At 63.9% G+C, this 21,170-nt stretch overlaps 2 protein-coding genes across 3 annotated transcripts; both read left to right on the top strand.

The window, feature by feature from the left end:
- The first annotated feature begins 657 nt into the window (after nucleotides 1-657).
- On the top strand, nucleotides 658-12,963 carry GPR20 (G protein-coupled receptor 20). The gene is made up of 2 exons (XM_040494552.1): nucleotides 658-750; nucleotides 11,822-12,963. The coding sequence occupies exon 2, from the start codon at nucleotides 11,848-11,850 to the stop codon at nucleotides 12,931-12,933; it is 1,086 nt and encodes a 361-aa protein (XP_040350486.1). The 5' UTR covers nucleotides 658-750; nucleotides 11,822-11,847; the 3' UTR covers nucleotides 12,934-12,963.
- A 94-nt stretch (nucleotides 12,964-13,057) lies between these two features.
- Nucleotides 13,058-19,575, top strand: LOC121043046 (apical junction component 1 homolog). 2 transcript variants are annotated; one of them, XM_040494551.1, is made up of 5 exons: nucleotides 13,058-13,252; nucleotides 15,041-15,147; nucleotides 15,670-15,754; nucleotides 16,344-17,064; nucleotides 18,279-19,575. In XM_040494551.1, exons 1-4 carry the CDS (start codon nucleotides 13,123-13,125, stop codon nucleotides 17,039-17,041), a joined length of 1,020 nt encoding a protein of 339 aa, XP_040350485.1. In that variant the 5' UTR covers nucleotides 13,058-13,122; the 3' UTR covers nucleotides 17,042-17,064; nucleotides 18,279-19,575. The 2 variants fall into 2 exon arrangements, with proteins under 2 accessions (XP_040350485.1, XP_040350483.1); XM_040494549.1 differs by lacking the exon at nucleotides 18,279-19,575 and having other exon boundaries at nucleotides 16,344-17,344.
- Nucleotides 19,576-21,170: the final 1,595 nt, after the last annotated feature.

Raw genomic sequence — 21,170 nt, 5'->3', positions numbered from 1 at the left:
CCCTGCAAGGCCACATCCGCCCCAGGGACGCAGGACACACGGGAGGGGGCACAAGCGGGGAGGCCCGGATACCGAGTGTGCAGGTCCCCGGTCACGGGCACACACAGGCACACCCAGGCTCAGAACATGCAAAACAGAAAACCCAGACCGTACCCCGGGAACCCGGAGAACCACCAGGAGCGGAGGTAGCCAGGAAGCATCTGTGGCTCCTGGAGAGAAAACTGAGATTGCAGCGTGGTGCTCCCACCGCCCATGGTGCCAGCCACGCTCTTGGGGGCCCGGCAGCCTCCCCAGACAAGGTGCTGGGGGGACAGAGAGCCAGGGCTGGCGCCACCCTCCCTTTTCCACTGCTCCCCTGCCCCCCACCCCGCACCCCTCCCCCCACCCCACCTGGGTGGTGCAGCTTTGGCTCCACCCCCTCTGCCTCAGTTTCCTCCTCTATCCGGCCGGGGGCTGGGCTGCAAAGTCAGCTCCCCTAGGCTCCCTCCCCCAGGGCCCTGGAACCAGCCACGGCTCCTCCAGGGGGCCGGCCTGGCGGGGGAAGGAGCCCGCCCCGCCCCCACCCCGCCCCCACCCCGCCCCCACCCCTCTGCCTTTGCCCAAAAGGAGCCCCAGCGTCGGCCTGACGTCAGGCCCCAGGAAGGCGGTCGGCTGCAGGCTGCCGGACAGAGTGGCCCACAGAGCCGCCCAGGGAGGTCGTCCAGGCTTACTCTGTGCCAGCTCTGCCTCAAGCCGCCAGCATAGGCCAAGGTGCGGTGAGTCCCCCCAAGAGCCGGACTGGGCCTCCCCCAGCTGGCGTGTCCTCGCTGCCCGGCCAGGCAGGCAGCGGAGGGGGTGAGGGGCCGACAAACTGCCCCCAGACCTGGGCAGGGGAGAGTTCAGAGCCTGAAAGGGGCTCTGAGGTCTCACCCTGTAGGGGGCCATTGTACAGATGGGAAAACTGAGACCCAGAGGGGGAGGGGCAAGTAGGTGGTCACAGGGGGACAGGCTGGGTGAAGAGCCCGGAAGGAAGGGCTCCCAGGGGCTTGTGGGAGCATCCCTCCTGACCCCAGAGCCCCACCTGTGCTGCTGGCTCCCCACTTGCCTGGATTTCATTCATTCATTCATTCATTCACTCATTCAGCACCCTCACGGATCATCTGCAGGGCGCCCAAAGCTGTGTCTCGATTTTCCCACCTGTCAAGGCACTAGGGTGGCCCCAGAGGCCAGGCTAGGGAAGAGACTGGGTGCCTGAGCCGCTTTGAGACCATGGCCACCACTGTCCCCCAGGCTGGGGCAGGGTTGGGGGCTGAGGGGTTCATGCAGACAGACTCCTAGCCGCACCAGCCCACAGCTCGGACCCTGTGCTCCAGCCCTGGCCCTTCCCCCACGCTTTTGGGGGAGGGGGAAACTGAGGCCCAGGGCGGCTGGCCCACCCAGCCCCCCGCCACGTGAACCTCAGAGCAGGCACTGCCCCCGTCCGGCTCTGGCTGGCGGTAACTGCCCTGTGAGAAGGGCAGCAGAGACAGGGTCCCGAGGGGGGCGGACAGGGTGGGAACTGGCCTGTGGCCAGGGCGCCGGGCGGGACAGACAAGGAGCAGCTGTGCAATCTCAGGCAGGACGGAGGGAAGGAAGGGACCGAAGGGACAGTGGTGGCGGCTCACAGCCCTCGGGCAGACAGGCCGCTAGCCCTGCCCTCTGGCCCCCATAATCTCCTGCCAACGTTTCGTCACTCCCAGCCAGGGGGTCACTCAGGGTGCCACCCCCTCCCCTCCAGGGGCCGCGCAGCTGTGTGGCCATGGGCACGTCACTGCCCCTCGCTGAGCCTCGGCAACAGCAAGGACTCCTGCTTCTAGAGCGCGTATGGGGAAGGGGATTGGGGTTTTCTGAGCACCTGCACAGTGGCGCATCTGGCCTCACTTTGTCCTGGGACACCTGATGTGGGGCGGGGGGGGGGGGCAACATTGCCCACTTCACAGACCAGGAGACTAAGGCTCAAAGGGGCCGGAGTGGACCCTTTAACAATCATTCATTTGGTCATTCAGCTGCAGTCCTGAAGGCCAGGCCCTGCCCTCATGAGTCCGCCAGTCCGGGAGGGAAAGACAAGAAACAGGCAAGCAAATCAAAAAAAAAAAAAACCAAACAAAAAAAACAAAACAAAAACAAAAAAACAAGCTACATGAAAAGAAAAGGTAGAGCAGGGATCTGGGTGACCTGGGAGGGCCTCCCTGAGGAGGTGTGCTGGCTCAACAGACGCTCAGCAGACCCGACCCTGGGAGTTGCCCCACAGCAAGTCAAGCCAGAGCCATCCTATCTGTCACCGAGGCCGCCCCACAGGCCTCTCCAGGGTCCTGAGCCCAGAGCTCCCACCTCAGGGCGGGCCTTGGCTCTGCTCCTCCTACCGCCTGGAACACCTGTTCCCCCCGGGTTCCCCCCCCCCAGTCCCGTTGCCCCCCCAGCCCGTTGCCCACCCCCCAGCCACTTTCTTACCCCCACCCCCACCGGTGATCCAGACACACCACTCAACCATCCTGTACCTCGTGTCCTCACAGGCAACATAGGGCCAGCAACATGGATTAGGGGCAGCCGGGAGGAGTCCATGGGAACCTAGGAGGGGTCATCTCAAAGACAACCCATGAACTGTGGGACTACAGCTCTCCCTCGGTGGAGGGGTGTCCAGGGGCTGAGGGAGGGCCACGTAGGCTGGAGACCAGGGTGCAACCAGGTGACAAGGGCAGAGACGGCATGCCAGGCAGAGGCAACAGCATCTGCCAGGGCCAAGAGGACCAGGCTGAGGACCTACCGGCTGCCCTGTGCCATGTGGTGCTGGCTGCCCCTGGAGAGGCTGTGGGGGAGGGTGTAAGGTGCCACCAGCACGCAGGGACGGGAACTCCTGCAGGAACGCCCCCCCGCGGCGGTGTGCGGGGAGTTGTCCCCGCCCCCCCCGGCCCCCCCGGGAAACCTGCATTTCCCCAGAGCCAAGGGCTCTCCGATGGTGGACTATGAACAGGACCAGGCACGACGGAGCCCAGCTGCCCTTCTCGACCCACACCCTCCATGACCCCTCTCCCCGAGCTGGGTGCAGGGAGCCAGGCCAGGATGGGGACGGAGGTTCCGACTGGCCCCACCTAGGACCTGCTAGGTGACCCAGGGCCCGTCCGGCCCCTCTTGGGGACCTCAGTAGGGACCCAGCAGTCCCTGGGTGGAAAGAGCAGAGAGGCTCAGACCAGCCCAAAACAACAGGCCGTGTTCTACAGCAGATGCCTCGAAACCAAGGACGATCGTAAAAATAAACAGGCAGATAGCTCACCCAATAATGGCTAGGTTGGCCTCGGGAGGCTATGTCACCCTTCGGCAGCCCGGGCGTTTACCGGTACCCTACACCCCCACGATGCCCTTGTGCACAAACCCCAGGTCCAGAGATGCCAGCCCTCCACCCTGGTCCTACCCTGCCTGGGCCAGAAGCAGCGGACCTGGGTTTGATTCCCAGCCCTACCAACTGTATGCTGTGTGACCTGGGGCGTATTGCTAGCCTCTCTGGGCTTCCCCTTCCTCATATGAACCATGCTGTGTGGATCTCAAGCGTCCCGCAGGTGCCTGACCCACAGCAGATGCTCTTAGCACCTCGGCTGGGGACAGACTGGGCCTGCCCTCCGTGACTGCTCCCCCCACCCAACCCACCCCCGGCCCCTGGTGCAGACCAAGCTCAAACTCCAGGCAGCCCGGGGCTGAGGCCCGTCTCCCCACCTGCCCTGGGCCCCTACGTGGCAGGGCTGGAGGCAGCCAGGCGGCAGGACTGGTATCTGCAGTGCGGCTGGACAGCTACAGGACACACGGGGATGGGGGGCAGTTTGGAGAAGAGCCAAGAGGCTGGGACACGCCCACCCCTGCCAATGAGAGGCCTGGGGGCCCCCCGCGGGCAGGGACCAGCATCCTTACATTGTGGGCCACACAGCAGACACCCAGCGAGCAGTGAGTGGAAGTGGGGGGGGGGGGAACGCAGCCTCCCGTCACTTGGTGGGGCCACAAGCCTGGGTGGAGAGGACGGGGTCCGATGATTTGGGAACGTTGCTCATTCCCCGAGCTTTGCAAAGGCCTGAGCACCACGCGGGATGACCATGCAGGTGGGGAGACCCGGAGGCGCCGGCACTGTTATTATTATGCACCTTCCAGGTGGGGCCTCTGCAGGCTCATTCATTCATTCACTAAACAAATATCACACCCAGTGTCACCGGTGACAGCACTCAGGCTGCCAAACTCAAATGAAACCCGGTTGACCAGCACCAGGGGCAGGGTGGGAATGACAGGGACAGCCTGGACCCAACAGGATAATTGGGTGGGCTTCCTAGAGGAGGTGTCAACCCTTCCTGGCTGGGAGGACCGGTGGAAATCAATTCCAGGCTGGTGCCCAGGGCGCCGAGTGGGTCGCCAGGGCCCAGGCTAGGCGGGAGGGCACTGAATGCCGGGGTGAGGGCCGGGCCTCACCCTGCAGAGCTTGGCAAGGCTCACTGAGGGTTCACTCTGCCCAGGAGAAAAATGGATGCGGCCCGGCACCGGCACCGGGCTGTCCCCGCGCTGGAGGAAGAGGCTGGAGCGGCCCCCACCCCTCCCCCACCAGCCCCACCCTCCAGACTCTCCCGCTGAGAAGGTTTCCGGTGGGTGGCGGCGGGGAGGCCTGGAAGAAGTAATGCGGGGTAGGGAGGGAGCAGGGAAAAGCTCCAGGCGGAGGAACAGCGGGGAGGGTGCATGGAGTGTCATCAGACAGTCGGGGTGCTGCAAGACTGGAGAGGGGCTCCCCCCCGCCCCCCAGGCCTGCCTGAAGCCTCAGGTCCCTTCCAGGAAGGGTCGCTACCAAAAGCATCGCCCTTCACGCACATGCCTCCCTTGGAGGGTGTCAGCAAAGTTCTGGAAGGCCGGTGATGGGCCTCCTTCCCCAGGCACCCCCCTCCCCGGGCACCACCACCCTCCCCAGTCACCCCCACCCTCCCCCGGCCCTCCAGCCTGGGCCACACCTGCAGCAGGTGCTCTGGGCCTGAGCCCTCCTCCAAGGCTGGGGGAGCAGTTAGTGGTGCGGGACCCGGGGAGGGAGGCCTACAAGGTCACCTCTGGCAGAAGCCTGCCTCCCAGTGAATTGGATCCAGGCTGAGGCCCTTGCGGCGTTCGAGGCCCTGTGAGGGTGGCTCCTGGCCTCAGCCTCCCAGGATGCTCACCCAGGCTTCCACACCTGCTGAGTCCACTGCCTTCTCCAGGAAGCCTTCCCTGATTCCACATTCCTGTGCCTCATTCAGCTGGGGGTCCATATGCCCCGCCGGGACACCCTGAAGGTCTCCGATGATCCGATCCATAGGGAAACCAGGGGTGAGTCAGGGGATGGTAGTCTGGGTCTAAATCGGACCCTGACCCTGCTCAGTATGGGGCTCACCCCCTCCGCCCACCCCAGTCCTCAGTTTCCTCACCTGGAAAGTGGAAGGCCCAGGCCTGCAAGGCTGCTGGGTGGACGAGAACAGATCCCAGGTGGCCTGTAGGAGGCCTGAGGCCCCATGGAAACACCTGGCCAGTGCTCTCTTTGTGGGAGTGCCCACAGTGCAGGGTCAGCCCAGCCGGGGACAGACCCCAGGGCCCAGCCGGGTGACCCCAGTTTAGCTACCCAAGGCCCCTGTCTCTGTGTCCTGTGTCCTCATTTTCAAATAAGGGCCATGCCCCTTCCCGATAATAGGAGGAATCCAGATGTCCCTTTCCACTCCCTCCCCACCGCAGGGCCCCCAGGGGAGGGGGCAAGAGAGAGCCGGCCAATGACATGCCAAATGGAGAGGCCCGGGGCCATGGGCTGGGCTCAGAGGGAGCCAATTTGGGCCCTTAGTGGTGAACTCCCCACTCCAAGAAGAGTGCAAGCTAAGCCCTCATGGATTCATTCACTCATCCACTCGACATTTCCTGAAGGTGACTGTGCAATTCCTCTGCGGGAATTCACAGACTAGCGGGGACGAGTGGCCCGGCAATGACAGAGCCACGGTGCTGTGAGAGCCCCAAAGAGGCCACAAACCTACTTAAGGCAACCAGGGAGGGCTCTCTGCAGGGAGAGACTCTGAACCGAAGACAGCCAGCATATGGATAAGAGAATATATGCGGGATTATTTTAGCCACACGTCATAGAAAGTCAGTTCAAAGTACTGTAAACTGAACAGGGAGATTATAGCTTCATTGAACCAATGATTCCCAGGAGACTAGCTTCAGGCAGGGCTGGATCCAAGCACTTCAGCCAAGGCTCCTTAGGCCTTGGTCTCTGCACTTGGTCCCGCTTCCCCCTGCCCCCTCCGGGAGCCTTCTGTCAGAGACAGTTTGAGTCTCACAGCGTCCCTGGAGAAGCGTCCAACCCCAGGGAGCAGAGAGCTGTCAGTCCAGTCCCAGGGCTGGTCATGATCGTGATCGTGATCGGCTAGGCAGGGCCATGGGGCCAAGGGTGATCAGTCACTGTAGCCCAGGGCAAGCCATCCCCGGGGTAACCTGGGGCTCAGTGTTTGAGCCTAGGCCTCCAAGAGCAAGGCCAGGGAACACAGCAGGACTGAGCCACTAAAGCACTTGATCCTGCAAATGGTGAAGGGGGACTGAGCCATCCTGCCCAGAGGTCTGCGAGGGACCTCCTCCTACCCTAGGAAGCACTGGTCCTGGGTCTCGCCCCAGCCCCCCACCCCCCAGGCTGCCCCCCTCGCTCCTCTCTGCCCTGCTCCCTGGAAGAACCTTCTAGGGCAGTCCAGAGAGAGGCGAGTATTGCCGGTGGCAAAGACGTTCCAGAAGGTGCAGACATGTTCAGGCTCCAGAGCACTCGAGAGCTGGAGGTGCCCATTGTACAGATGGGAAGACTGAGGCTCGCAAGGGCCTGGGAGGTCCCGGGCAGGATGGAGGAACTCCTGGCCCTTCCTTCTGAGAACCTCACTTTCTCTAAGACAGGCAGGAGCAGAAAGAGGGAAAAAAAAGAGAAGACTGGGGTGGGGAGGCTCCCACAGAGCGAGGAACCAGCAAGGGAGAGAAAAGCCCCGGGTCTCCACCTCCTCCCTCCCGCGCACCTGCCGTTCGGTCCCACCCACGACCGGGACTCACACGTGGGGGCTGTGCAGAGAGCCCCCCCCCCGCCCTTCTCCAAAGGGATCCCCCTTTTCCTACCCTTCACCTGTGCGCATCCTGGGCCCTGTCTCCCACCCCCCAGCCACCAAAACCCTCCGGGGCCCTTCCAGGGCCACCTCCTGACCACACCTCGGTGCTGCCCGAGGGGAGCTCTAATTCTGCCCACCTTACAGATGAGGAAACTGAGGTCTGTTCTCCGACGGAGCCATGCTCCAGTCCCCCCACCCTGCCGTGTGACTTCCCAACTGCACCCCGAGCCCCTGGAGAACAGCCTGCATGTGTCCCCCACCTGCCTGGAGAAGTACCTGAATGTGGGCAGGGGCAGCAGGTGGCACAAAGGTCCCAAGACTTTGCCTCCAGGACAGTCGCCTTAGAAGAGTGTGCAGGCCCCGGCCCCGTGCCAGGCACGACGAGGACGTGGCCTCTGCCCGCCGGGCTCCAGCCAGCTGGCCCTGGCTATGAGGTCTGCTCCACCTCAGCCAGGCCCAGGACACCTGCCAGGAAGGAGGAGGGGACAGGACGGTGCCACACCCCTCGGGCTGGCTCCCCGCGAGACAGAGCCCAGCCTCCCCCCTCAGGCTGTGGAAGGCGCTAGTGACCCCATTTAGCAGATGAAGAGAGCAAGGCTCTCTGAAGGGGCCAAGGTCCCCTTCAGAGAGGGACCAGAACACCCCTCCGCCCCCGGCCCCTGGGTCTCTGGGACCCTCCTCTGCTGACTCACGGCCCCAAGGCCCGTCCTGGAGGCCAGGTCTGTGCCTCCCCCCTCAGCCTGGGTGGGCGGGCCCGGGGCCAGACTGTCCCCACAGAGGATCAGAACCTTCTCTCCTTTCCCCTCATTCCAGGCTATATTTAGAGGCCAAGCAGAGAGCGAGGCACGTGGGGAGTGGGTGCGGGCGCCTGCCGGCCGAGGGGCCGTTTGCCTGGTGCCCCGGCCCCGCTCAGGACCAAGGGTCCAGCCATAGGCTCGCCCTAGGCAGACCCGGGTTCGGGTCCTGGCCTGGCCCTCCCACAGCCTCCATTTGCTCCAGTGTGAGTGCGGGAGGCTCAAGGGCCGGGAGGCACCCAGCTCTTCACAGCGGCCGACACGGACACCGCGGATCGAATCCGCCCAGCAATAGCGGAGGAAGGGCCTGCTGTTCTGCGGGTGGTGCAGGCAGGGAGACTGAGGCTCAGAGAGGTTCATCAACAGACCCAGAGCGGCGGGTGGGGAGGGGAGACACCACCAGTGCCAGAAATCCCGTCTTCTGTGGTCAGGCCCAGCCCTGGCCGGCAGGCAGGGGGGCAGTGGGGAGGGCAGGGGGTGCTGAGAGGGTGCGAGGTGGGTGGGGCACTCTGCTGGGGGTCGTGCACCTGACCGGAGCAGCCTCGGGGGGGGGGGGGGGGAAGCTGGCCCAGTGGAGTCTCAAGGAGTAGCGGGAGATGAGGCAGTGAAGACCACGGGGGAAACTGAGGCCCAGAGAAGGAAGGTCCTTCGGAGGCCACACCGGGGAGGGAGGAGGACAGGGCGGCTTCTCCGCCCAGAATCCGCCAGCCCAGCTCCTTCCCTGCCCCAGAGAGGGGTGGATTCAGGAGGCCATCCCCCCCCCCCCCACCCCGACCCCAGCCTCTTCCCAGAAGGCCCACCTCCACAGGCCAAGCCCTGGGTCTGGCCCCCCACTGTTCGAACTCCTCATGTTCAAAGCAAAATGAGTGGATGCCCTAGAGAGAAGTCATTAAATAACCATGTGAGTTCATAGTCACTGTGAGAGGTGAGGCAGGGGAGTGGGGTGCACTGGGAGTGGGGCAGCAGGTCACGAGGGGGGTTTTTATCATACGGACAAAGACAGCCGGACTCACAGACACGAAAGGGGCAGAGATGGTGGATGTAGAAAGTCAGGGATCAGGGCTCAGTGTGTGACCATTGTCAGGGCTCAGCATGTCACCAGGGTCAGGGCTCAGCATGTGACCAGAGTCAGGGCTCAGTGTGTGACCTGGGGGGTGACTAGGTGGCTTAGCTGGTTGACCATCCAATTCTTGATTTCAGCTCAGGTCATGATCCCAGGGTCAGGGGATCGAGCCCTGCGTCAGGCTCCGTGCTAACGTGGAGCCTGCTTGGGATTCCCTCTCTCTCCCTCTGCCCCTCTCCCCACTTGTGCTCTCTCTCTATATGTCTATATATAAAAAATTGTTTTTAGCTTAAAAAGATGTGAACTGAGTAAGGACTTAACGTGTGACCAAGATCAGGGCTCAGCATGTGCCCGGGGTCAGGGCTCAGAGTATAACTAGGATCAGGGCTCGGAGTGTAATAGGGATTGAGGTGAATTGTGTCATTGGAGTCAAGATTTGGTGTGTGACCAGGAACGGAGCTCGGAGTAGGATCTGGATCAGGGCTCCAGTATGGCAGGATCAAGTTTCATCATGTCACAGGGATCATGGCTCAGCGTGTAACCAGTTTGGGCTCAGTGTGCGGCTGACATCAGGGCTCAGCTTTGTTTGGGATCAGGGTTCAGACTCCCGGAGCTGGGAATCACAGTGTGCTTTGCGGACATCTCTTCTCACATGTCAGGCCTCCGGGGCATCCTGAACACCTGTCGATCCCCCTATTGTGGGGGCGCCAGGCCCACCGCCCTGGCCTGGACCCTCCAGCACCTTGAGCTTGCTGGCCAGCAAGTGAGACTGGCCCTGGGGAGCTTCCTGGAAGGGCAGGATCCCCGGAGCCGGCATCATCCTGGGACTATCTCCCAGAGGAAATGTTCTGTAGTGTTTATTATTTGTCTCTGCCTGTGACACTAACTCGAACTTAGTGCAGACACATTGGAAAACCAGAAGGCATGTGGAAGGGAATCCAAAAAACTGTTTGCCGTGTGTCCCCGGGGCCAGCTCCCAGCAGGGCTCTAGCTTTGCCAAGCCTCAGTTTTTTTCAGAGTAGAGGGACAAGCTGGGCAGCATCCTTCTCCTTCTTGGGGACATTCCGGGGCCCCCCGCTGCCCTGAGACTCCAGGTTCCCAGCCCCATGCCCTGGCCTCATGGCCTGCCCTCGCTCCCCGTCATGCCCCCGGAAGGTCTCTCCCTGCCCTAGATGTCCCTCGTGCTCTCCGTGCTCCCTGTCTGCCTGAGTTATCATTTGACAAACACATCCATCAACCCTGCGAGTTAGGGCCTGGGGGCACCAAACAGAGGGCAGCCCAGCCCAGAAGGACCGTGTGTGTGTGTGTGTGTGTGTGTGTGTGTGTGGTAGGTGTGGCCATGCACCTGGGCAGCACGTGACTCTTCCCAGCAGCCTTGGGGGTCAGCAGATGCCCAGGGTAGGGGTCCCAGAGGCAGAGGCACAGCCGGGTGACCCCAGGCAGGTGCGTACCTCTCTGAGCCCGAGGACAGTGGTGGCCGTCTGCCCTGCCCGGGCCTCCCCCCAGGCCACACCGGAGCCCGAGCCTTAGCTAGCAAGGACTCCTCTGCTGCGTCTGCCCCCCCAACACCCACAGGCAGAACTCAGCACCCCCAGTCCGCAGGGCTGAAGCTGCCAGAGCCAGCCTGTTGCCCAAGGCCAGGCAGGCAACCAGAGCGAGTGGGCAGTGTCCGGCCTGCTCACAGCAGATGCCACACTTGCGTCAGCCACCAGGTCAGTGGCGTGTCTTCCCTTCCCCTTCAGGAGGGGGAGGGCCCACTGCGCGCCCAGGATGTCCCACGTCCCCACCCTTCCTCCTGCTTCTCCCCAAAGCCCTCTCCTTTCTCCTGAAAAAGCCAGAAATGTCCTTATTTGGAGCATCAGCCCAGCCTGGGATGGGGGCGGGGGGCCTGTTAACCCTTCATGTATAAATAGAGATAAATCTCAACAAGTTAAACACAGCCCCACAGGAACATAAACAGAGTGGGCGGCCCTTTACCGCTGCAGGGAGCGCAGCGTTTATTTAACTAACACCCGCCCCACTGCTGCCGGGACCTGGCTCCGGGCTCAGGCCCCGGGGAGTCACCCTGAGCCAGCAAGGGTGCTCACGTCTCAGGGCTGGGAGGGAAGCGGGGAGTCCAGGGGGCTGGCCCTTGGGCGAGGTTCCTTATGAGCACCCTAGCCCTGGCCATCGACCCCGCTACCAGCCTCGGAAGAGGTGAGAACAGATGGGTGGCCGGGAGGACCCGATCTGTGATGCAGGGGTGCGGGGGTGGGGGGCCAGCCAGGCGAGGCTGTCGCGGGCTGGGCTCCGTTGAGCAGAACTGTGGTTTATCCAGCAGCAGCTCACACTGTGGTTTTTCTAGCACAAACGACATGCTGGGTGCTGCTGAGGTGCTCAGTTAACCCTCCTAGCAGCTCCACAACACCAGCCTGCGCAGGTTAGCACGGGAGGCACAGACAGGTTAAGTGGCTTTCCCGAGGCCGCACGGCGAGTAAGGGAGGAGCCGGGACCGAGCCCGGTTTCGAACACCAAACACGGGGCCCCACAGCTTCCTGGTGCCACAGCCTTCCTCTTCCCTCTTGGTCCTAGGCCGGTCCTGCCCAGCCGGGGTTTCTACTTCCTGATGCGCGGAGAAGTAGGCCCAGAGCATTAACATCCCGCCCAAGCTCCGCCCTGGCAGGCGCCGGGGCCACATGGAGTGCAGAAGAAGGCAGGCATTTGAGGGCCAGGCCAGGAAAAGGCACAAAGCGGGGAAAGCTGGGGGCCTCGGTGGGCAGGCAAGCCGAGCGGGACCAGCCTCCGGGCGGGGCTCCAGTTGCCCAAAGGTCACCCACCCCGCTCCTTCCTTCCAGGCCCAGGGCGTGCGCTGGCCGCCGTCATGCCCGCCGCGTCTCCCACGGGGCCCTGGGCCCCCGCGGCCCCCAACGCCACGGCGGCGGCGGCGGCGGCGGCGGCCAACGTCAGCGTGCCCGAGGTGCCCCTGTTCCACCTGTTCGCCCTGCTGGACGAGGAGCTGCACGCCGCCTTCCCGGGCCTGTGGCTGGCACTGATCGCGGTGCACGGAGTCATCTTCCTGGCGGGGCTGGTGCTGAACGGACTAGCGCTGTACGTCTTCTGCTGCCGCACGCAGGCCAAGACGCCCTCGGTCGTCTACACCATCAACCTGGTGGTGACCGACCTGCTGGTGGGGCTGTCCCTGCCCACGCGCTTCGCCGTCTTCTACGGCGCGCGCGGCTGCCTGCGCTGCGCCCTCCCGCACGTCTTCGGCTACTTCCTCAACATGCACTGCTCCATCCTGTTCCTCACCTGCATCTGCGTCGACCGCTACCTGGCCATCGTGCAGCCCGACGGCTCCCGCCGCTGGCGCCAGCCTGCCTGCGCCAGGGCCGTGTGCGCCTTCGTGTGGCTGGCGGCCGGCGCCGTGACCCTGTCCGTGCTGGGCGTGAGAGCCGGCGGCGGGCCTTGCTGCCGCGTCTTCGCGCTGACCGTCCTGGAGTTCCTGCTGCCCCTGCTGGTCATCAGCGTGTTCACGGGCCGCATCGTGTGCGCGCTGTCGCGGCCGGGCCTCCTGCGCCAGGGCCGCCAGCGCCGCGTGCGGGCCATGCAGCTGCTGCTGACCGTGCTCGTCATCTTCCTCGTCTGCTTCACGCCCTTCCACGCCCGCCAGGTGGCCGTGGCGCTGTGGCCCGAGCTGCCGAGCCATGCCAGCCTCGTGGCCTACCACGTGGCCGTGACCCTCAGCAGCCTCAACAGCTGCATGGACCCCATCGTCTACTGCTTTGTCACCAGCGGCTTCCAGGCCACCGTCCGAGGCCTCTTCCGCCGGCGCGGGGCGGAGCGCGAGCCCCACGGCAGCACCGTGGTCGGCATGCAGAGGAGCTCGCGAGCCTCGGGCCGCAAGCACATCCCGGACCCCGGCCCCGGCGCCTTCACCCAGGACCTGGCTAACGGGCCAGAGGCTTAGTGGGCAGGACTCTGCAAGGGGACCGAAGGCCAGGACTGGACTGGGCAGGCCGGGTCGAGGACGGCACAGACGTCCGCTTGCCCTGGGGGTGGGGGCGGGGGTGGGGCGCTGGGGGTGGGATCGGCTTCACCTGGATCGATTGGTGATGGCTGTGCCCGGCACGCTGCTCAGTGCCGTGGTTGATTAGCGATGTCTGCCGCGGCCCCGGAGGGGCCGTCTACGGCTGACCGTTTACCTACCTTCTGGGGTGTATGCTGCGTCCAGCAAAGACTCAGAGGGGTAGCCAGGAGCTGCTTCTCTCCTGGTGCACGTTCACCCTGTGAGGGATTCCTCAGAAACAGGGACAGAGATCTTTTTAGGTACTAGGAATTGCAGAGAGGTTCCCTTTCCTCTCTTCCCCCCTCCCCATACTCCCCCCGCCCCCCGCCCCCTCTGGCTTGGGCCTCTGACGGCCTCCTCTGAGCCAGACGCCAGGATTGCCTCCACCTGCTTTCTGTTGAGCGGCCAAGCTCCCTGGGCCCTTTATAGACTGCTATAGGGGCAGGGGCCTGTTGGGCACCTTCAGGCACCAGGCCCCACCTCAGCCACAGCCACTGACATAGGGTGAGACGGACCCTGGGCCCCAGATCTGCCCTTCTTTACAGAGAGAAGTCCTACATGTCCAGTGGCTCCAGGCAGAGTACCTGGTCCCCCAAGCTCCCTCCCCTGGAGGGAGGCCTGCGTGGGAGGCAGGAAGGCCATTTATATCCCCATGTTACAGATGAGGAAACTGAGGTTCAAAGAGGGAGAGGCCTGGCCAGGGTCACAGAGTGAGTTCCGGGCACTGCAAGGCCGGCACTGTCTTTAGCAACCCTTCGTGGAGCCCCGTGTGGACGACTCCTCCTGCCCCAGGACATGTCAGCCCACAGCCTTCCTGCCGGAGGCCCAGGAAGTCCCGGGCTCCGACCCAGGGCTGCTTCCTGGGCCCGGATGCTTGAGCAGCAGAGAGCGTGGCCCCGACTGGGTGCCAGGCACAGTCCAGGAGCCTCTCTCCTGCTTGACTCAGAGCAGGAGCTGCAGGGACGGAGGAGGGACCTGGGAGCTGGCTGTCTGCCAAGAAGCACCTGGCAAGAGTGATGCTGACCCCAGGGTGGGTTTTCAGGCAGAGAAGCTCTAACAGCGTCTGGTGCCTGGACCATCACGCAGTGGAGGAGGGAGGGCCAGTGTTCGCCCCAGTGCAGCACCCCCTGCGGGCTCTCTTCCTGCAGGGGCAGCAGCCCCCGGTTCCCATTCTAATTCACGCTAAAGAGTGACTGACTGACACTAACTGACCGCTGTGCTTGGGGGTGGAGGAGTTGCAATCGTCCTGGAACAAGGCCTTCCTCTAGGAGGAGGGGTCTCTTAAGGTAGGTGAGCAAACGTGAATCTGGGAAAACTGGGACCAGGTCCCGCCCTGCCTCATGGCTTTGTCTCATTACCCCCCACCATCTATGGATAGAAGTGCCCATGGACAGCACTGGGGTCCAAATCCAGGAAGGTGTCTAAGCCCCCTCCCCTTGTCCCCGTGCCTGACATCCCAACATCCACCCTGGGTCTCTCAGGGACACCCAGGGCGCGGGGGAGCCCTCCGCCGCTCCAACTGGAGAGGGTGACCACGTGTCTTCTGCAGCTGGGCCGGGATGGGGAGCTGCCCTTGCGCCTCTGAGAGCTCAGTCTGCTGCCCCCCCCCCATGCAGAACTCTCTCTAGATGGGCCTCAGTTTCCCCCGGTCTCCACCGCAGCTGGAGGATAGGGGGCTGGGGAGTCACCCCCCAGGACCTTGTCTGGGTCCCCACAGCTCTCTCAGAGGCTTGATTCCCCCTCCTGACGTCTGGCTCCCTCCCACCCTGGCCTCTTTGTCAGGACTGAGGCCCAGGAGTCTCTGGAGGCAGACCCCGACTGTCCTTGTTCCCATAGGGACCCGGTGTGGGATCTCTGCACCCCCCTCCCCGTGGCCTGCCTTCCCAGATTTTCAAGAAGCCCAAATGACATGAGATGGCGTGTGTATTTATATCTGATGTAAACAATCTCCTCAACGAGAAGTCCTCGTCTCCTGAATTAAACCTGTTTATTCCCTTCGTGCCCTCAGCTCAGCGAGCAGGGGGCAGGCAGCGGTTGCCGTGGGCTCGGACCCACGCAGGGGCCCACCCGTGCCCTCACCCCACTCCCGCTCCCGTGGACAGGCAGGCCGCGGTGGTGAGTGTGTGGGGAGCCCTCCGTCCTGCGGGCAGGTTTGGGGGCCCCGAGCCCTGGGGAGGGCGGGACGGAAGGGGCGCAGATGGCACAATTGTGGGCAGGCTGTGAGCACAGTAGCTGGGACCGGGGCGCAGACCAGCAGAACGATGGGTCCTCGCCCCTTCCTGGTGCCAAACCTGCCTGTGCAGGGGGAGGGGGAGGATGTGGGCAGGGCAGCCAGCATGCCCGACAGCATGCCATCGTGTCACCGAGGTGCCGTCTAGGGGGGTGGGGGGGGGACGGGGGGCAGTTGGCAGACAGCTGAGCGGGAGGGGGGGGCCACGGCACTGCCTGTGGGCTTACAAAGTGCCACTGACTTAACCTGTTCTCTGAACCTGCCCAGAGGCCTGGGAGGTGGGGATTGTCATCCCCAGTTTGCAGATGGGGAAACGGAGGCTCTGGGCATCCAGGATGGGGCTCCATCCTGGGCCTCTGGGCACCCAGCTCCTGCCTCGCACGGCCTAGTCTCTGTCCTCTGCCCAGGGGAGCACTGGACGGGAAGAAGCGTGGCTGGATGGGGCTCATCACTCTGCTGTCTGGCACCCTCTGAGGCCGGAGGCGGCTGGAGGTAAATATTAGGGCCTGTTTAGATTAAAGTCCATTAATAGCAGAAAATGTCTCTGCGGCGCCTGCCCCCAGCTTCCTGGGGGCCTCTGGTGCCTGGGGCAGGCGTGGAGGGCCCTGTGGGTGATGGATGTCCCCCCCGACGCCCGGGATCAGACCCTGCACTCCCGGGCCCTCTGCCTTCTCCCCTCCCTCCCCTCCTCTGGAGGCAGCACACCCCCACCAACCCACCGACAGGGTCTGCGCGCCCAATTCACAGAGGAGGACACTGAGGCTTGGAGCTGTAATGGAGCTAGCATTCTCCACCCAGTCCTGCCTGGTTCCGGGGCCAAAAGCTGTGAAAGGAGGGTGTGGCCTGGCACGGGAGGGAGCAGGAGAGCCGGCCAAAAAGTGGACCGGAGAGGGAAGGGGGGGGCAGGCCTGGGGAACAGCTCGCCCAGCCTCAGTCTCCCTGCCGTTTCCCTGGGTCGTGTCACCACGCTGCCCCCCATCTCCACGCGACCGCCTGCCCCTCGGAGCCTCCCCAGACCTCCCCGTCAGGCCCCTCCCCCACGCCGGCAGCCTCTCCCCCATCGCGCTCCCTTTGTTTTCAGTGTCTGCCCAGCACCAGCCGGCACTGTCCACCTCTCAGGTCCCTTCCCCTCCTCTGGCCCTGGGGCCAGCCTGCCGGAATCCCCACCATGCCTCCCTGGGACAGACCACATGGCCCAGCCATCCCTCAGGACGGGGCCCCTCCCCGACCCTCAGGCTTGGCCACTTGCTGAGCCCTCAGGGACACTGCAGCCCCCACCCCCTTCCTGGGAGTCCAAAGCCTGGTGGCACAGCTGGGGTGCTCCGCGTCCTCTGCCGCTGCAAGTGGGACCAGCCAGGCAGGGGCATGCAGGAGGGCTTTCTGGAAGAGGAAGCTCCGGGCCCTTCCTTCCCCGTCCTCACCTGGCCCACCTGGCTCCCCCCCCACTCCTGGCTGGGCCTCTCCTTGAGGTTGTGGTACCGGGAGCTTTTCAAGCATCGAGTACCCCCGGAGCCTCAGCAGGCTGGTGGGGCCAGGACATTTCACCCCCATGTTGCAGATGAAGAGCCTGAGGCCCAGCGGGTGAGGGGACACAAGCCCACACGCTGGGACCACGCTCAGTGCTCTGAGCCCAGCTCTCCGCACCCCCCCCAACCCCCCGCACCAGCTCCGGGCCCCCTCTCAGCCTCGGCCCCACTGTCCGTGAGCAGGAGCCTCCCGCCCAGACGGCAGGTGCCCCAGGCCAGACACGGCCCTGGCCCTGCTCCAGAGGCGGCGTAGGAGGAGCTGGGGAGCCTGGCAAGGTAGGGGTCCCTCCGAGTGCCGCATCCCTGCCCCTCTCTGGGCCTCTAACTCCTCAGCTGTGATCCGGCTTCCCAGCCTGGGGTTAGTTAGATCCTGGGGTCTAGTTAACAGAAAGGACTTAAATGGGAGAAGCACTGTATGTGTTTATAAACTACCCCCCCCCCAACTGCCCCTCAGATTCCAGGCCGTGACTGGGGAGAGGGGATGTGCCGAGCAGAGAGGTGGCTCACAAGGCATGGGGTCCCCAGTCGTATTCCAAGCCAGGAAGGCCTTCCCAGGGCGCCATATGCCAGAGGGAGGGCTCCAACGGGGGTCCCAGACAGAAGTGGGGTGGGGGGCACAAGCGTGGCGGGAGGGGTGAGCCAGGGCACGGTCAGCTGTCCTGCACCGAATTATCGGGACCCAGGCGCGCGTCCGTCCCCAGCGTGTCACAGGGTGCCACAGGACTTCATGTCTGGGGACTGTGGGGGACAAAGGGCATCTGACCCCCTCTGCGCCCCAAGCGTCCAGGCTGTAGCAGTGGCTTCTGAGACCTGCTTCACGGAGGGGCCCTGGGACCTGTGAGGGTCTTCCCGCCCCACCCACCCTATGGGCACCTCTGGTGGCATCAGGGGTCAGGGGTGGTTAAAGGTCAAGCTTAGTCTGTCGGGGGTGAGGCCCAGGGGTCTGAGCCCTGCTCCCACCTGTCCTCTCCAGAGCAAGGCCACGTGGGCAGGTATGGGAGCAGCTCCCGAGGCCCGAGCACTGGAGGCCCACGCGGAGGGTGTCACAGCCCAGCCCGGGCCGGGACATGTCTCCCGGGTCAGGGCCCAGGCAGGCGACCCGCGTCCCAGCCGGGCCAGGTCCCTTCGGCCACATCAGCTTCCCCAACCTTGCGTGAGTCATGTGCTGTTCTGGCCTCAGTTTCCTCTTCTGTCAAGGGGGTAATTGACGCCCTCTACCTTTAGGTGCAGTTGTGAGAATGAAACGCTAACGTGTGTGTTATGTGTGCGTGTGTGTGTGTATACGTGTGTGCTGTGTTATGTGTTTGTACATGTGCGTGTACACGTGTGGGTGTTGTGCGTTTACGCGCGTGCATGTTACGTGTGTGCTGCTTGTGTGTATATGCGTGTGCATGTATTTGTATAGTGTGTGTGTGTGTGAGTGTTGTGTGTCTACGTGTATGTGCGTAACTGCATGTATGTGTGTGTTCGTTTCTTCCCATGGTGCTCAGCACTCCCCGACTAGTGATTAAATTGAGCTCATGAAGGACGTAAGGCCTCCCCCAGGAAGGCTCCAGCACATTCTTTCACTCCACAGCGTCCTGTCCCTTCCCTGCGCCACAGGTAATCTGCGGGTTTCTCTCCCTACGGGACACCTGCCCTGCCCCCCGCCCCCCGCCCCCAGTCTTCTGGGTTAAGCCCTATCTTTGAGCCTCCCCGGGACACGCACACATGGTAGGCAGGGGAGCAGTGAGAAAGGCTCAGGGCTCAGGGGGCACATCCTGGGCTCAGGCCTGGGGGCGGGATTTCCCCCCTCGGTTCTGCCAGGGGTCTTGAGTGAGCCCCTCCCAGACTGGCCCCAGCTCCTCCAGTGGATCCGCTGGGAACGCCAGAGGGACAAGTGTGTATGGGGCCCCGGGCCACCAGGTGGCGCTGCTGGCCCGGGAGAGGCAGCCGAGGTGTCCACCACCCGCCGGACCGGGGCGGGCCAGCAGCGGCCCTCCGGATTCACCTCTGCCACCTGACCTTCAGAGGGACGGCCCCAGAGTTGGCAACACTGGAAGGCTGCCTGGAGGGGCTGCAGCTTCCTGACCCAGCCGGGGAGAAGCTTGGCACTGAGTCGAGAAGCCCCTGGTCCCTCTGACTCGGGCACCTTCCAGGAAGCCCCTCGCCCCGGTCCCCGATCTCCCTACCTAACACAGGGGAGGCTAGGCGAGGGGGCCACAGAGGGGACGGGGCGGCTGCCGAGCCAGCACCTCCCCACGCCCCCCCACAGGGATAGGGCTGTGTCTCTAGGACACGCAGGATGGGAGGCTCTGTGGGCCTGGCCCCCATTCCCCAGACACGGCGTCCTCTCCCTGCTACACAGCCTGCATCCCGCCTGTGATTCAGGGGAGCTGAACCTCCTAAGACCATACGTGGTCCCCAGGCCAGGAGCCTCATTCACTATCTCGTGAGTCCAGAGAGGGTCAGACAGCTGCCCTGAGTCACACAGCCTGGCAGTGGAGCCCGCTGTGTGGGCGGGAGAGAGAAACACACCCGAGGGCTGGGATGTCCTGACAAGCAGTACTGTGCTTTTCCAACCGCAGCGTTGGCAATGCCCCAAAGCCAGGCCGCGAGGAAGCGGGAGACGGACAGATGATTGCCAGGGGAGACTGGACTGGATATAAGTTACTCAGGGCTCCCCGGCCTCTCCAGTCAGGCGGAGGGGGACAGACCCCTGTCTACTGGACACAGGGAGACAGCACCCGGCAGCCCCCGGCCCGACAGCCAGGCTGGCACAGTCTCCGTCCGCCCACCACCCGTCCACACCGCCCACCACCCGTCCACACCGCCCACCACCCGTCCACACCGCGGTCCTCACTGGGCCAGGCGGCAGCCCCCGCCTCAGCTCAAGGCCAGCTCCGGCCAGCTCTGCCCAGCGCCTGGATTCCTGGAGAGGCCCGCTAGCTCCTTAGGTTGTCGCAATGAAAATGCAGGGAGAGGGGCACACCTTGAACTTACGACCACTCACCCGTCGGTGAGAATGGTCTGTCGATCAGTCATTCAACAAGCATTTACGGGGACCTGCTCTGCCGCCTGGCGTAAAATTGGAGGATGCCGCAAGGAGTGAGGCACAGTCCCCGCCTCGTTCCCTGTCTCTAATCCAGCGTGGCAAGGTCCTGGCAGCGGTCCACACTGCCGGAGGGCTGGGGCAGGCTTTCCAGAGGAAGTCACGCTTAGCTGGGTTTTGAAGGATGAATAGGAGTTTGCCTCTCAGAGAAACAAGTGAGGGCATCTCCAGCAGCAGACGCTGTGGGGGTCGAGGCTCGGAGGTATGGAGGTGCAGGCCAGCGACGGCAAGCCCGGGGGCCAAAAGCCTGGCCGAAAGTCAGAGGGACCTCAGGCAGGTCACTTCTCTCTCTCTGGCCCTCAGTTCCCTTGTCTATAGAATGAGGATAAAACACCACCTCCCAATGAGATAATGGCTGTGGAAAGTGCCAGGCAAATGCTAATGTTCCCTATTTAATTTTCCATGTTCTTTTTTTGAGCCCAGGGTTATTTCTGTCCACACTTAGCTATTTCCAGGCCCAGGGCCCGTCCTTTCCCACAGAGGACTCCCCCCCCCTCCCAGGCCACGGTGGGAGGACGGGTAGGGGGCACGAGGCACAGAGACAGAATTCGTCTTCCAGTGAGAGCAGCACGGACCCCCTGGATGGGGCAGGGGCAGGCCAAGCCCTCCCCTCCCCTCCCCTCCCCTCCCCTCCCCGGGGAGGCCAGGGGCACACACACAGCTCCGGTTCCAAGCCCCCTTTTCCAGCTGAAGTGGGACCGAGTCCCAAAAGATGTCAGGGGAAGGGGACAAGAAGCATTTACCCACATGAATGATCTCATCGCTGCCTGCCGGGAAACCGCCCCGCTGCTGCTGCCCGGCCCACAGATGAGCCTCCCCGTTGCCATGGTGACAGCCCTGGTGGGCCCCGCGGCCCCTCCCTGGCCACCCCGCACCCACCTCGCCCCCTACTTCGTCACCTATCCGGAGGGCTGACCCAGGGGCGTTGGCTCACGGAGGACAAGGCCGGCAGGCGAGGGAGGCCTGGGGTGCAGGGTGTCACGGCTCCTCCGGCAAGCCAACCCTCTGGGGTCCTCCTGGAACCAGAGGGGACCCTCAGGGGCCTCCATCCTCCTACAGGCTCTCTGCTGCTGACCAAGAAGCCCAGGCAGCCTCCCCCACCCCTCTGGAGAGAGACCCAGACCCTGCCACCTCTCCCCGCTCTGAGACCCTCCCCGTAGGGCATCCCTGGGGGGCCCTCCCTGGGGGACCCTCCCCGCAGGATCCTCCTTTCCAGACCCTTCCCAGCTGTCCAGGGGCCTTGCCGGGGTGGGGGTGGGGTGTCAGGGAAAGCCTATGGATGTAGAGGGGG

The sequence above is a fragment of the Herpailurus yagouaroundi genome, unplaced genomic scaffold (assembly GCF_014898765.1).
Source record: "Herpailurus yagouaroundi ecotype Mexico unplaced genomic scaffold, PumYag 186, whole genome shotgun sequence".
NCBI lineage: Eukaryota > Metazoa > Chordata > Mammalia > Carnivora > Felidae > Herpailurus > Herpailurus yagouaroundi.
Note: the sequence above shows the minus strand (reverse complement) of the source record. Positions and strands in the feature narration are given on the sequence as shown.

Bases quoted from the DNA above. Each gene is read 5' to 3' on its own strand.
- GPR20 (XM_040494552.1), top strand. From the start codon at position 11,848: ATGCCCGCCGCGTCTCCCACGGGGCCCTGGGCCCCCGCGGCCCCCAAC.
- LOC121043046 (XM_040494551.1), top strand. From the start codon at position 13,123: ATGTCTGCCGCGGCCCCGGAGGGGCCGTCTACGGCTGACCGTTTACCT. The intron at 15,148-15,669 runs GTGAGTGTGTGG...TCCTCTGCCCAG, and splicing joins TGGACAGGCAGGCCGCGGTG to GGGAGCACTGGACGGGAAGA. The intron at 15,755-16,343 runs GTAAATATTAGG...CTTTGTTTTCAG, and splicing joins GAGGCCGGAGGCGGCTGGAG to TGTCTGCCCAGCACCAGCCG.